A 13,379-nucleotide genomic window follows, 5' to 3' on the forward strand; every position below is an offset into this window, starting at 1 on the left:
AAGTACAAGTGACAACATTCTAAGAAAAAGGAGAAGAATTTACAAGGTAAAATTTAAACATATACGCAGATGACAAGAATAAAATGATGTAATACTTGGAGTTCAGCATCATAATAGAACAAAAACACCAGAAGAAAACAGCTAGCAGGAAAAACTACAACTATATGATCAAATGAGACAAACATTTGAGTATAGCAAACATAACGAAATTCACTATCACTCATTTCATGAAAGATGCCATCTTTAAGTCATTCCCTATTACCATGCGAGTGCTGAAGCTCAATTAAACTAACAATATCATCATCATCATCATTGCCCAAACTGCAATTGTTGAGGATAACCAACAAGTTTCCTTACGAGAGGGACGAGAGCAATCAAAGCAATTTGAAGCTGTTCTGAACTATTCAAACGGATACTTATTTGTCCTGCCCCTCGGTTGTTCAAATTAGCCCGCACAACAAGGTTTGTATGTCTTCCAACTGGGATCTGGGATTGCACATTGCACCCAACAGCAAGATCTCCATGCCAATCCATAACAGAAAGCCCAAGCGTGGATAAGAAACGACCTAGAGGGTAATCCTTATCTCTCAATTGGGCCTCCAAACTGCCACCATAAGCAATGTCGCCACGCCCTGCCATTGCACCACCACTTATAACTAATTTGAATCGCTTACTAGCAACCAATTTGTCTTCAATCTTCATTCCAGCTGATAAAGCATCACCAAGTAAAGTACACGAGAGGCCAGCAGTTGCATTATTTCTTCTAAAATTAGTAAATCTTGTCTCACTGCGTAACGTATAAGCTAAGTCCTTCCCCACAGTTTGCAAATCAAAACCTAATGAAGTTGCTTTCCCTTCCCCATGCTTAAGTGAACCGGCTATTTCCATCTGAACATTCGCATCTTTTTTATCCTTAGTAACCTGACCCGTGAAAGATAAAGGTATCTTGTCCTTGACAACGAACAATCTTTCTACATTCAACCCTTCATAACCCACATCATGATCCCATCCATGAGTTTCTAGAACAGGTCTTACAAGCCACTGGTTTGATGAATCAAGATATCGATACCGATGAGTGGGATTGTCTGAATCAAAAGAAGCAGGCAGGGCCAAATCTGGCATGGGAACAGGAACAGAAGCTGCACCCCCACTTTCTTCTTCCACATTTTCGCTATAGTCCATCGGCTGATGTTTTGCTGATTCTGCCATTTTCTTCATCATTTTCCGTCGCTTTTTTTCTTCCTTCAATTGTTTCTTCATTAAAAGCTTTTCTCTATACTCTAACTCATCAAAATATGCTTTCTTATGAGCTTTAGACAGCTTTTCCAACTGGGCCTTAGTTAAAGGTTTAAATGGTGGTAAGTCATCATGTTCAGTTTCATCATCAGACTCTGATGATTCATCAAGGTCGTCATCAAGACTGTCCTCATCACCAAACTGCTCCTCTGGCAACTTTAATTGCGGTCTTGATTGGAGAAGGGTTGACAAAAGAAAAGGTAATGGAGGTGCTCTTGCTCGAGCTGTAAAAGGCTTCCCAGGTGGACTATCTTGTAACTTGAGAAGAGCATTTGCTTCAGCCAGAATTTTGGAGGCAAAAGATAGAAGTAACAAATGAGGTTTCCAAACCTGACCATTAGGCAACACTCTCTGACCAGCCCTATTTGTTCGGCATGCAGAGTGATTCTCCACCAATGATACAGGATTCATGAGACGCATGTCACCAGCTGCTTGACGAATGGCTTGCTGTACAACATGTGACCGCTGAGTAACAAACATGTCATAACTGGAAACAGTACCATTAGGGCCTTCAGGAGGAGCAGATGCGGCATGAGTCAGAACCACAATGGCATTAAACCAAATGGATGGCCCAAAAATTTCTGTAATTGTGCGTAAGAGTGGCATATCACTAAAATCCCTGCTCTGCATATCTAACCTATCAAGGTACAACACAATATCAGGTGGCGTTTTCTTAATGAAGTTCTTAACAGAAAGCAGGATCTTCTCATTACTTCGCTGGTCTGACCAGGAAGGCAGAAGTCCCGGCGTATCAATGACCCGTACCTTAATGCCCTGCACTGTTCCCACAACATCCTGAACCTTCTTGGTTCCCATGTGGAAAGCACTGGTATTGAACTTAACCTCATCAAAAATAGAATTGATGGTAGCACTTTTACCTACTCCAGTCTTTCCAAGGACCATTATTGTACAAGAAAAATCAAGTGGCTCCTGACCAGCAGCTTCAAGCTGCTCAGCCATTGCACTTGCACGATCAAAGCTAAAAGCACCAACACGCCCTCCATTCCTTCCTCTGAGTTGCTCAGCCAGCCCTAATCTATATAAAACTTGAGCTACAACAACATTATGGGGAGTTTGGCCAAGCCTATGAGCCAACCGTAAAAACTTCACCCTGATCATCTGAAGTTTCTCACGCGTCTCATCATACTCCTCAGCCTCCCCAGTTGAGGAGTCCTCCATTTGCTGAGACTGATTATTAGATACAGTACCATTAGTGCGAGGCTGCTGGGCTACCCGAGATGCTGGTTCCGGCAATGGGGCTGCACGACCAAGGCCAGCTGGACGTACAGGAGGGGGCCCAGCACCAGCAGATCTTTCATTTGAAGAGCGAACAGGAGGAGGCCCAGTACCAGCAGACCTTTCAGATGGAGAATAAATATTTGCTGCAGGCTGATCATGCTCTCCAGTCACTTGAGTGGTTTCCATCTGTTGTATAATATTCTCCTGTATCCTTTCAGGCTCCTCAACCACAGAAGAGTTGCCATGATCTATATGCTCTTCATCAGAAATCTTAGATTGGTCATCCTTATTACTTGCTTCCTTTGGATTAGCTGCACTAGCCTCCTGAATAGGCTGAGTCTCATTAATAGAGGAATTTTCCAAAAAGGAATCCCCATTTCCATAATCTCTTAATTCAGTATTCTGACCACAGACACTAATTTCTTCCCCATTTCTATCCTCGTGGTTTATGTCAGTGCCCAGAGAATCATCCTTCACAATATCCCTGATTACTTCATCTTGAGGTTCTAAAATCATGTGAGTTGAATTGTCGTTTACTACTTCACATGTATCATCTTGAATCTCACCAGAAGGATTAGCTGAAGCATTTACCTCTATTTTGTCATCTCCAAACTCAGGATCTGAGCCAAACTCCTTCAAATCCTCAGCAGCATCAGTACCTTGGGTTGGGATCACCTCACTGGATTCAGATTCCATAGTAGCCTCAGTAGCAACCCCATCCACCTTGTCTATGCTTCCAGTGTCTAATATTATATCACCATTTGCTCTAGGAGTCATGAATTCCGAATCATCAATTTCAGCCTTCTCACTCACCAAACCAGAGTTTCCATCCACATTAGCACCATTCTCCTTGACTAACATCTCTCTATCAGAATTTAAACCAGACTCTTCCTTTCCACCACTCCATTCACTACTCTCCAGATTATCCTCCCCCGTACCATGGGACACATCCCCAAATTCCCCATCTCCAGACACGCCAGTATCAACACCATCCAGCTGAACACTATTAATTCCCAGCTCATCAGTTTCCCCCAGTATCCCAGACTCGGTATCCGCCGCAAAAGGCTCCTCAGAGAAGCCAGGTTCCTTCGCCGCATCCGAACTTTCATCCACCAATGATGAAATCAATGCAACACCGGTATCGGTATCTTGGTGTTTATCAATTACAACATCCTCCGGATTGAGTTCGGATCCTTGATCATAGACATACTCCCGTGGCTCCATTGCCTCCTGAAAAACCTCCTCTACTTCTAAACCCTTCAATTTATCAGACCCCATTATAGTCTCCTCAGAAACCCCTTCACTGACTCTCTTGCTCTCTCCCTCGCCATTGCCATCGAAACCAACCGCCGCATAATCCATCGCAAGTCACTCAAAAACCCTAGATTCATGAAAGAGGGGCGAAATCAGAAAGCCATACATAAACCCACAGATATGGTTGGGGCAGCGCAAGGAAGCACGTGATTGCAAGTTTAGACAACAATAATACTAGTAATCCATTAAAATCGAGGGGTAATACAAATTAAACGATTGAGATAGTGGAAAGAATTATGTATAAATAAAAAAAAAAAACAAGAGCGTTGAGAGAGAAGAGCAATGGAATGAAGAAATGAGAAGGATTAGGGTTTAGCATAAAAAAATAAATAAAAGAAAGATTGAATAGAAAGTAGAACATAGAAGAAAGGCTAACCTGTGTGGTATGGGTGGATTACAGAGAGGGAGAGGTGTGAGTTAGGGTGAAATGGAAGGGAGTAGTAGAACTATTCATAAGACGAGAGTTTCTTTAGTTTTGGGTTTGGGGTTAGCGATAGTAAAGTGGAGTGAAATAAAAAAAGATAAGGGGAGATGAACGGATGGAGATGGGGGAGAGGGATCTGGATCGGACGGTGGGGAGCGGTGCATAGGAATCGTCGTCAAATACGCCAATCATGGTGACGTGGATGAAAAGGGTGGCTTTAGCTTCACATGCCAGACCTATTACCGTCCCTCGATATCCACACTTGAAAGTTGAAACATTGATTATCGACACTCTACATCCCAACGCACTATTATTTAATCACCCATGCATCCACCCTTACCCTATAATACTGCATCAATTTCCTTCCTTCCTCAAAAATTAAAAAGAAAAACACAACGAAATAAGTTGTTGATTGTTTTAGCTTTTTAATTTAATATTAATTTTTGGAATTATATTTCTAATAATATTTTTAAAATTATTGTTAAATTATATTTATAATAATAATAATAGCTGTCAAAAAAATAATGTTGATTTTTTTTAAATTATAAAAATTTCTTTTATCTATTTTTAAACCAAAATATTTATAATCATATATAAAGATAATATGCTTTTTTTTACACTTTTTAAGACATTTTTGCTCTCATAATTTCCTTGAAGTCACTCGTATAACTTATATTATTTATTTATTTAATTTTACCCTCATATACAACCTTGAAATCACCTATGTATTTTTATTTATTTATTCTCTTTGACAGAAAGTTTGAGTTTATTTCAAAATCTATCTCCTTATATTCAAATGTTTTTTACTTTCGATATTTCAACTATATTTTTCTTTCATAACTTTTACTTTAGACTTTTAATTTTAACTGTACAAAAAATATAAAATAATTATATTCGGTATTAAATATCAGTGGAATTAAATGTCATTAGAATATTTTAGTAGTATATTTTTAATTTGATGAAGAAAACATAAAATTATTTTTATTTTTATTAATATATATTTAGATTTGAATTAAGTTAATATTGAATATATATCTAATGTTTTTTTATCATATATATATATATATATAGGGGAATGTTAATATATTCTCACCTATTTTTTAGTGGGAGTATGTTAACAACTTACACAAAAATTTTAGGACAAAAAAATCACTCATTTCTTTTGATTTAATTAATTCGTACAAAAGATATTATAGTAATTTAATTTAATTTAATTTAATTTTAAATAAAAATAAAATATTTTCTCTCTCTCTTATTAATTTCATTCTCCAATTCATTAATAAGAGAAAAAAATGACTTAGAAAATGAGGTTAATAAGAGAAAAAAAAATATTTTAATTTAATTTAAAATTAAATTAAATTACTATAATATCTTTTATACAAATTAACCAAATTAAAAGAAATTAGTGACTTTTTTGTCTTAAAATTTTGGTGTAGTTTGCTATTATACTCCCACTAAAAATAAGTGAGAGTATATTAGCATTATCCATATATATATATATATATATATATTAAAAAGATATTTTAAATCAGGGTGATTATATTATTTTAAATTACATAATTAAAATTGTAAAATATATGCAATTAAAGAAACAATACATAAATAATTATTATTATATATACTTCAATTAAATAATTAAAATAGTTATACTAAATATTACTACATATCTTCCTATATATATGACTCGAGTACTTAATTCACTAAAATTATAAAAATAAAAAAAATAGCTAATTTACTTTATAACAATAAATTTATTTTATTTATAATTTTTTTCTAAAATTACTCTAATATTACTTATTTTTTCTAATTAATACTCGTATAATTTTAATCAATTATAATACATGTCTTATACATTTTATCTCTCATAATTATACTTTTATTTCTTCTAACTAATTAGAGAGTATATTGTTTAAAAAGTTTGTAATTAATGTATTTATCAAATTAAGATAAAATGCATTAATTGAGAGTGTATTTCAGTATAAAAATAATTAATCTATGAGATGATATGAATTGATTCTTATATGAGACAATTGTTCTAAGTTGAGTTTTATAAATATGAATGAAGGTAAAATAATTTGGATTGTTGTTTTGTTACTTCCAAAATGTTCCATTGTGAATAGTTTTTTTTTTCTTTCAAAAATGTTCATCTCTAGTAACTTTTTTTAGGGTTTATAGTTTTTTTGTTATTTTTTGCAAATATTATTTTCATTACTGATATATATTGTTATGGAAAGTAATTCTCAATATTCATCAAAATGATATATGTTTAAAAACATGAAATTCAATAAAATTTAACATAGTGACACACCATATATACACAATAATATTTTATAAATAAAATTCAATGAAATTTAAGGGAGTCACACATCATATAAGTTGACTTGGGAGGATGATAAAAGTAAACTAAAATATGATATGGAGTATATAGTCAGATATTTTGAAACAAAATGTAAAATATATGAACACCGAACACAATTTGCAACACAATACTACATAAAGAAAAACCTACATTTTCATGTAACTTTATTGAAATATAAATCCATTACTTTTATAAAAGTTGTAGTATTGTGAGTAAGAATAGTAAATAAGGCTTAATTACACTTTTGGTCCTCCTAATTTAGTGTAGGAGCAATTTTGGTCCACATAATTTTTTGAATTGCTTAATTTTGGTTCATAAATTCAAATAATGGGCAATTTTAGTCACACAAACAAGTTACCGTCCAAAATTTAACAGACGTTAATAATATGAATTTTATGATAAATAAACATTAATTATATATTATTTAATTTATTACGTATCAAATTATTTAATATTCAAATTTTAAAAATTTTAAATTCAAATTCGTTTTCTCATCCTCCGTACCATTTCCTTTGTTTCTTCACCAGCACCCTCGTCAGCAATGTCGTGTACTCCTCCAGCACCTTTGCCACAATCGCCACCAGTATCATCTCTTTCCAACAATCACTGCGAGAATTTTTTACTGAAATAAATTTTTTTAATTTTTTTTTACCAAAACAACATTTGTTCCAATTTATTTACAGAAGTAGCATCTTTTACTATTCATGCTCAGAATTCGGTTCCCGGAACACCGAATTCTGAGTAGTGTTAAAGTTTTTTTTTTCTTCTGTTTGTAGTTCAGGTTGTGTGTTAATGTTACAATTGAAATGACCCGTTCTCCAAGTAGAACGGGTCGTTTTGCTTGCACGCGTAGTCTGTTAATTTTGAAACGGGAACGTCCAAGCAGAACGACCTATTTTAATCCATTCGTCATGTGTGTGTTTTTGCATCCGGAACGACCCGTTCTAAAAGGAGAACGAGCCGTTCTGCAAGTAATGCATGGAGAACGGGCCGTTCTGCAAGTAATGCATGGAGAACGGGTCGTTCTGAAAGGAGAACGGGTGTTCTAGATCCAGTTTTACACCATGCTCAGATCCAAAACTAAAAAAATATATATATATTTTAGAGAAAAATTCTCACTGCGATTGATATCAATACCCTTTTCATTTTGTTTTCAATGTTATTTGAATTTAAAATTTTGAAATTTTGAATATTAAATAATTTGTCACGTAAGAAATTAAATGATATATAATTAATGTTTATTTAGTCTAAAATTCACATCATTAACGTCTGTTAAATTTTGGATGGTAAATTGTTTGTGGGACTAAAATTGTCCATTATTTAAATTTATGGACCAAAATTAAGCAATTCAAATTATGAGGACCAAAATTACTCCTACACTAAATTAGGAGGACCAAAAGTGCAATTAAGCCAATAAATAAAGGAGCAAAGACAAAGGTTCAAAAGTAAGATTTTAAGAATAAACAAATATGGAAGTGTTAAAGATGGGATTTACAATATAATAAACATGGGTGAGAAAAAAATTATAAGGGTATATTCAATAATAAAGAATATAATAAAATATGAGTTAATCATTCATACACTGCCAGTGTAAATTTTTTTACACTGACAACTAATCATATCTTTTAAATTATTTTATTTTATTTTTTGTTTCATTAAATAAGCAACTGACATGACATTATTAAAATATATGATTGATTGCTAATGTAAAAAAACTTTACAGTGACAATGTATAAGTGATTAACTCATAAAATATTAGAGTTAATTTTGCAAACTCAAACCCCTAATCAAAATCCAATAATTATGAGGACAATATGGGATCAATATGATTTGTTAGTCTAATATATTAATGGTTAAAATATTTTTTTTATTTTTATAATTTTATTTATTTTATCTTTTAGTCTTTTATTGTTTGAAATAAACTTTTTTAATTTTTAGATTTTTTTTCAATATTTTTTTTATTCTCTATAGTTTAAGTAATTTTTTAATCCCTATATTTATAGTTTTTAATTTTTTTAATCCTTATATTTAATTTTTTGTAATATTGTCTCTTTTGTATTAATGTGATAGATGTATTAATTCAATTTTATGTGTTTGATATTAAATTTATTTTGCTAAAGTTACTTTAAATTAAATTGCTCAATATTTCATGCATCTTTTATAATTTTACATGTGATATTCATTGAGACACATTTTTCTTTTACTCTCGTAAAATTAAAGACTGATTACATAAATATAAAATAGGAAACATTACAAAAAAATAATAATATGGAGTAAAAATATTAAAAAAAGAAAACTACAGATATAGAGACTAAACAAAAATTATCTTAAACAATATGGATTGAAATTATTAAAAAAAACAAATACATGGACTAAAATAATCTATTTTTAAAATGTAAGGATTAAAAGGTAAAATAAATGAAGTTATCAAAACTAAAAAAAGTATTTTAATTTATATTGATTTTAGCATTACACGTGATTAAATTAAGAAATTTAAAAAATCACAACTATGATTAGAGTATATTTTATGATATGTATTTTAAGATAAATAATATCAATATAAATATAATATTATATTAGATAAAATGGATTTATTAATTAAAAAATTATATTATTAATATATTTATTTTAAATTTATTAAATATATGATATTAGAATGAATTGGGATGACTTAAAAAAAATCCAGACTTGTCAAATATCTCACATTGAATCTAATTTGTTTAACTCGAAATTGTTAAAAATCCCTTTAGATTTAGTCAAATTAGCAAGACAAGTTAGGTTATGATAACTTTTAGTTCTTAATATATATATATATATATATAAATATAATGTAAATAACAAAAGTATTTCTAATTTATCATCACTAAATGGGCTAGCTTGTTTATCCAATCTCATTTTTTGACTCCCGTTTTTTACGGGTTAGTAACAGGGAGGTAAAAAATAGGACAAGCAAACTTATTTTATCATCCTTACATGTGGTTATCACTTATCAATATTGCACAAAATATGTTACCTAGCATTGTTTAATCGATGATATTAATGTAAAAATGATGGCTAGAACTAACATATTAGGGGAATTTGATTTTAGATATTTATTTGATATTTTTTAATTTCGGAGACTATCATAACAACATTCAATAATTTCAAATGATAATTTATTATTCATATTGACAAAATTAATTTAATAAATTAAATTTAAAAAATATGTTAAATTATTCTATCGAAGTCAATAGCTAAACTTTTTAATTTAAAAATAAAATATAGGTACAATTTTTTAAAATGCAATTAGTGTTGTTCTCAATTAGAATTAAAATTTTATTTTAATAATATGCATAAATATATATTATAGAGTTATAAGGTCTCTATTAAACTTGGATAGTTAACTTGTTCATTCTATAATCAATTTTGATCATTACTAAAATGATGTTTAGCTTGTTAAAGTTACATCTCGTAAGTAAATGTTAGTATTTTTTTTGTTATCTACATGATTTTTTTTATGAGCTAATATTATAATAAAATATTGTATATAGTAAAACACATTCTAACTCATTGATAAATATTGTTTTTACTGTAAAATATAGTTTAAAAGCTTAAATTATTTTTAGTTGAGGTTAACACGGTTCTGTTAAAGCACGGCGCAGGCATTGTTGACGCATATTGGTTTTGGCAAGATCCACCGTCCATGGTGGCCGGAGCTGCTTCAACGAATCCACCATTAAACTCTCCTTCCACTTCCATTTCCTATTCTCATTCATCGTCGCAGACATAGATGATGAAGTTGTTCACGTTACAGTCTCACACTTCATATTCACATTCACATTCACATGGTCTTTCTCTTCAATGTCAATGCCATCCCCAACCCTCAAACCCTCCAACCTCTGCATCGTCAAGCCCCTCCTCTCCAACTCCTCCCTCTCCGACGCCGTTTCATCTCTCGACCTGTTGCGCCTCAAGGGCATTCGCTTACCCTCTCACATTCTCGCCACCCTCCTGCGCCACTGCTCCAAAACCAGGTCTTACAAAGAGGGCAAGTTGATTCACCTCCACTTGAAGCTCACCGGCTTCAAACGCCCCCCAACGCTTCTCGCCAACCACTTGATCTCCATGTACTTCACCTGCGGCGATTTTGCTCAGGCACGCAAGGTGTTCGACAAAATGGAGGACAAAAATTTGTACACTTGGAACAATATGCTTTCTGGGTATGCTAAATTGGGCATGATGAAGCAAGCTAGGAGCTTCTTTTACCAAATGCCTCACAAGGATTATGTATCTTGGAATTCGATGGTTGTTGGGTATGCCCACAGTGGTAGGTTTGCTGAGGCTTTGAGATTATATCGGCAGTTCAGGAGACTGAATGTGGGGTATAATCAGTTTAGCTTTGCCAGTGTCTTGATTGTTTCTGTAAAGTTGAAGGATTTTGAACTTTGTAGGCAGATACACGGGCAGGTTTTACTTGTTGGGTTTTCATCTAATGTGGTTATATCCAGCTTAATTGTTGATGCTTATGCCAAGTGCGGGAAGACGGAAGATGCGAGGAGATTGTTTGATGACATGCCTGTGAAGGATGTTCGTGCGTGGACGACATTAGTTTCGGGTTATGCTGCGTGGGGGGACATGGAATTGGGTGCTGAATTGTTTAGTCAGATGCCCAAGAACAATTCCTGTTCCTGGACATATTTGATTAGGGGTTACGTTAGAAATGGTATGGGTCACAAAGCACTTGGAGTGTTTAGAGAGATGATCAAGCATCAAGTTAGACCCGATCAATTTACATTCAGTACTTGCCTCTCTGCTTGTGCCACTATTGCTTCACTGAAGCATGGTAAACAAATACATTCATTTTTGGTGCAAAATAACATCAAACCTAATACTATTGTCGTTTGTGCTATTATTGACATGTATTCGAAATGTGGAAGCTTGGAAACTGCCAGGCGAGTATTTGATTTCATTGGAAATAAGCAGTACGTAGTGTTGTGGAACACGATGATATCAGCACTGGCTCACTATGGCTATGGTATTGAAGCAATTATGATGCTAAATAATATGCTAAGATCAGGAGTGAAGCCAAACAGGGGCACTTTTGTTGCCATTTTAAATGCTTGTAGTCATTCAGGTCTTGTCCAGGAAGGGCTTCAGTTATTCAAGTCCATGATTACTGAGCATGGTGTCGTCCCTGACCAAGAACATTATGCATGCTTAACTGATCTTTTGGGTCGAGCTGGATGTTTTAACGAATCAGTGAAGGATCGGCAGATGATGGATTATAAGCCAGGTGACCATGTTTGGAATTCTTTGATGGGTGTATGTAGAATGCATGGAAAAGAAGTAGCTGTATTCCTTATTAAATTGCAGCCACAATCCTCTGCTGCCTACGAATTACTTTCAAGTATATATGCTGCACTTGGGAAACCGGAATTGGTTGAGAAAATAAGACATATCTTGGAGGAGAAACAAGTGAGGAAAACATCAGGCCATTAGTTGGATTGAAATTGATAATAAGGTTCACTTCACCGCCTTAGATGTGTCACACCATCTGAAGGAAACGACATACTCAGCTTTGAGGCACTTAAGTAACCCCATGGAAAACCGTGCCCCATTACCTAACTTTGGAATGTGATAGTTGGAGGTTTTTTCTCCAGTAGATCATTTTTGTAGAGAGCAGGAATTTATTTTCAATTTACTAAGTCATTATTTAGTTTTTTCTTTTTCACTTTCTTTTTTGCTGATATCAGATTCTGCAGAATTAAACTTCAACCTTGTTATACTTAAAAAAAGATGTTTCCTCTAGCAAAACCGAGGAACGACAACAAGGGTGGGTGGTAAGAACTGAAGAAGACAGTTCATTTTCATGAAAGATTTCTTGCTTCCTTTATTTCACCCATTGTTTTGTTTTGTATTTTTCACCAACTGAATTAAATAAGAATTTTTTTTACCTACCAACGATCTTTCGTATTTTTTCGACAAATCCCTTTCTTTAATATCGCGACTTGGGAATTTGATCGTAAGAGCTTGACGATGGAAATCGGGAATGCTAATTGTGAAATGACAAATCAAATTCCAAATGGTCATTGTTAGGTGGATACTGTATGACGTCGAGTAGCAGATCACTCGAGAGTCCCGAGATTCCTGTGCGAGCATTTGATGAAGAGTTCACGTTGTTCTTGTTTACATATATTTATCCTTGTTAGGGGTCTCTGAAATGCTTCATGTTGAATCACACAGGGGTCGGTGAAGAATTCTATGCCAGTAAACTGCAAGCGTTGTTTTGACAGTTTGTTATTTTATGCAAGGTTCAGGGAATTGAATTGAATTGGATTGGATTCCTCGTAAGATTTTTTTTCCACCTATAGGAGCAGGAGCTTACAGGGCATCTATTATCTATATTAATATAAAGAAAGATTGGATCATGCATTTGCGTATCATGTATGATAATATGCACTATTTTTAAGAAAGGCATTGAGTCTGTTATAAACTTTCGATTTGATTCATGTACGCATGTAGAGCTAAGAGGTAAACGACTGAAGATACTTGCTTTATATTTTTTTAATATATATTTTCTTCTTATATATACAAAACGTGACAGTGGACAAACATGAACAGAAATCAAAAGTAAGCGAGACAAACCACGCCAAGGTCCAAAACCAGGGGGTGAAACTTAAACAAATGAGCTCTGGTTTTGATATAGTTTGAGGCTCTTGCTTGTAAGTTACGAGCAAATCTGGAACAAATTCTATATAGCTTATACAA

The 13,379-nt window shown here is 33.4% G+C and overlaps 2 protein-coding genes across 2 annotated transcripts; one reads left to right on the forward strand and one right to left on the reverse strand.

Annotated features, from left to right (window-relative positions):
* Window positions 1-70: 70 nt before the first annotated feature.
* On the reverse strand, window positions 71-4,376 carry TOC120 (translocon outer complex protein 120). The gene is made up of 2 exons (XM_020358629.3): window positions 4,226-4,376; window positions 71-3,916 (listed from the first exon to the last, which is right to left on the reverse strand). The coding sequence occupies exon 2, from the start codon at window positions 3,895-3,897 to the stop codon at window positions 310-312; it is 3,588 nt and encodes a 1,195-aa protein (XP_020214218.1). The 5' UTR covers window positions 3,898-3,916; window positions 4,226-4,376; the 3' UTR covers window positions 71-309.
* Window positions 4,377-10,231: 5,855 nt separating this feature from the next.
* LOC109798828 (pentatricopeptide repeat-containing protein At2g21090-like) lies at window positions 10,232-13,198 on the forward strand. The gene is given in 2 exon segments (XM_020359227.3): window positions 10,232-12,089; window positions 12,091-13,198. Coding segments are annotated over 2 exon segments (1,776 nt in total). The 5' UTR covers window positions 10,232-10,472; the 3' UTR covers window positions 12,250-13,198.
* The last annotated feature ends 181 nt before the right edge of the window (window positions 13,199-13,379 follow it).

Source organism: Cajanus cajan, chromosome 8 (assembly GCF_000230855.2).
Source record: "Cajanus cajan strain Asha chromosome 8, NIPB_CcT2T_4, whole genome shotgun sequence".
Taxonomy (NCBI): domain Eukaryota; kingdom Viridiplantae; phylum Streptophyta; class Magnoliopsida; order Fabales; family Fabaceae; genus Cajanus; species Cajanus cajan.

Coding starts and splice junctions, on each gene's coding strand:
- TOC120 (XM_020358629.3), bottom strand. CDS start 3,897: ATGGATTATGCGGCGGTTGGTTTCGATGGCAATGGCGAGGGAGAGAGC.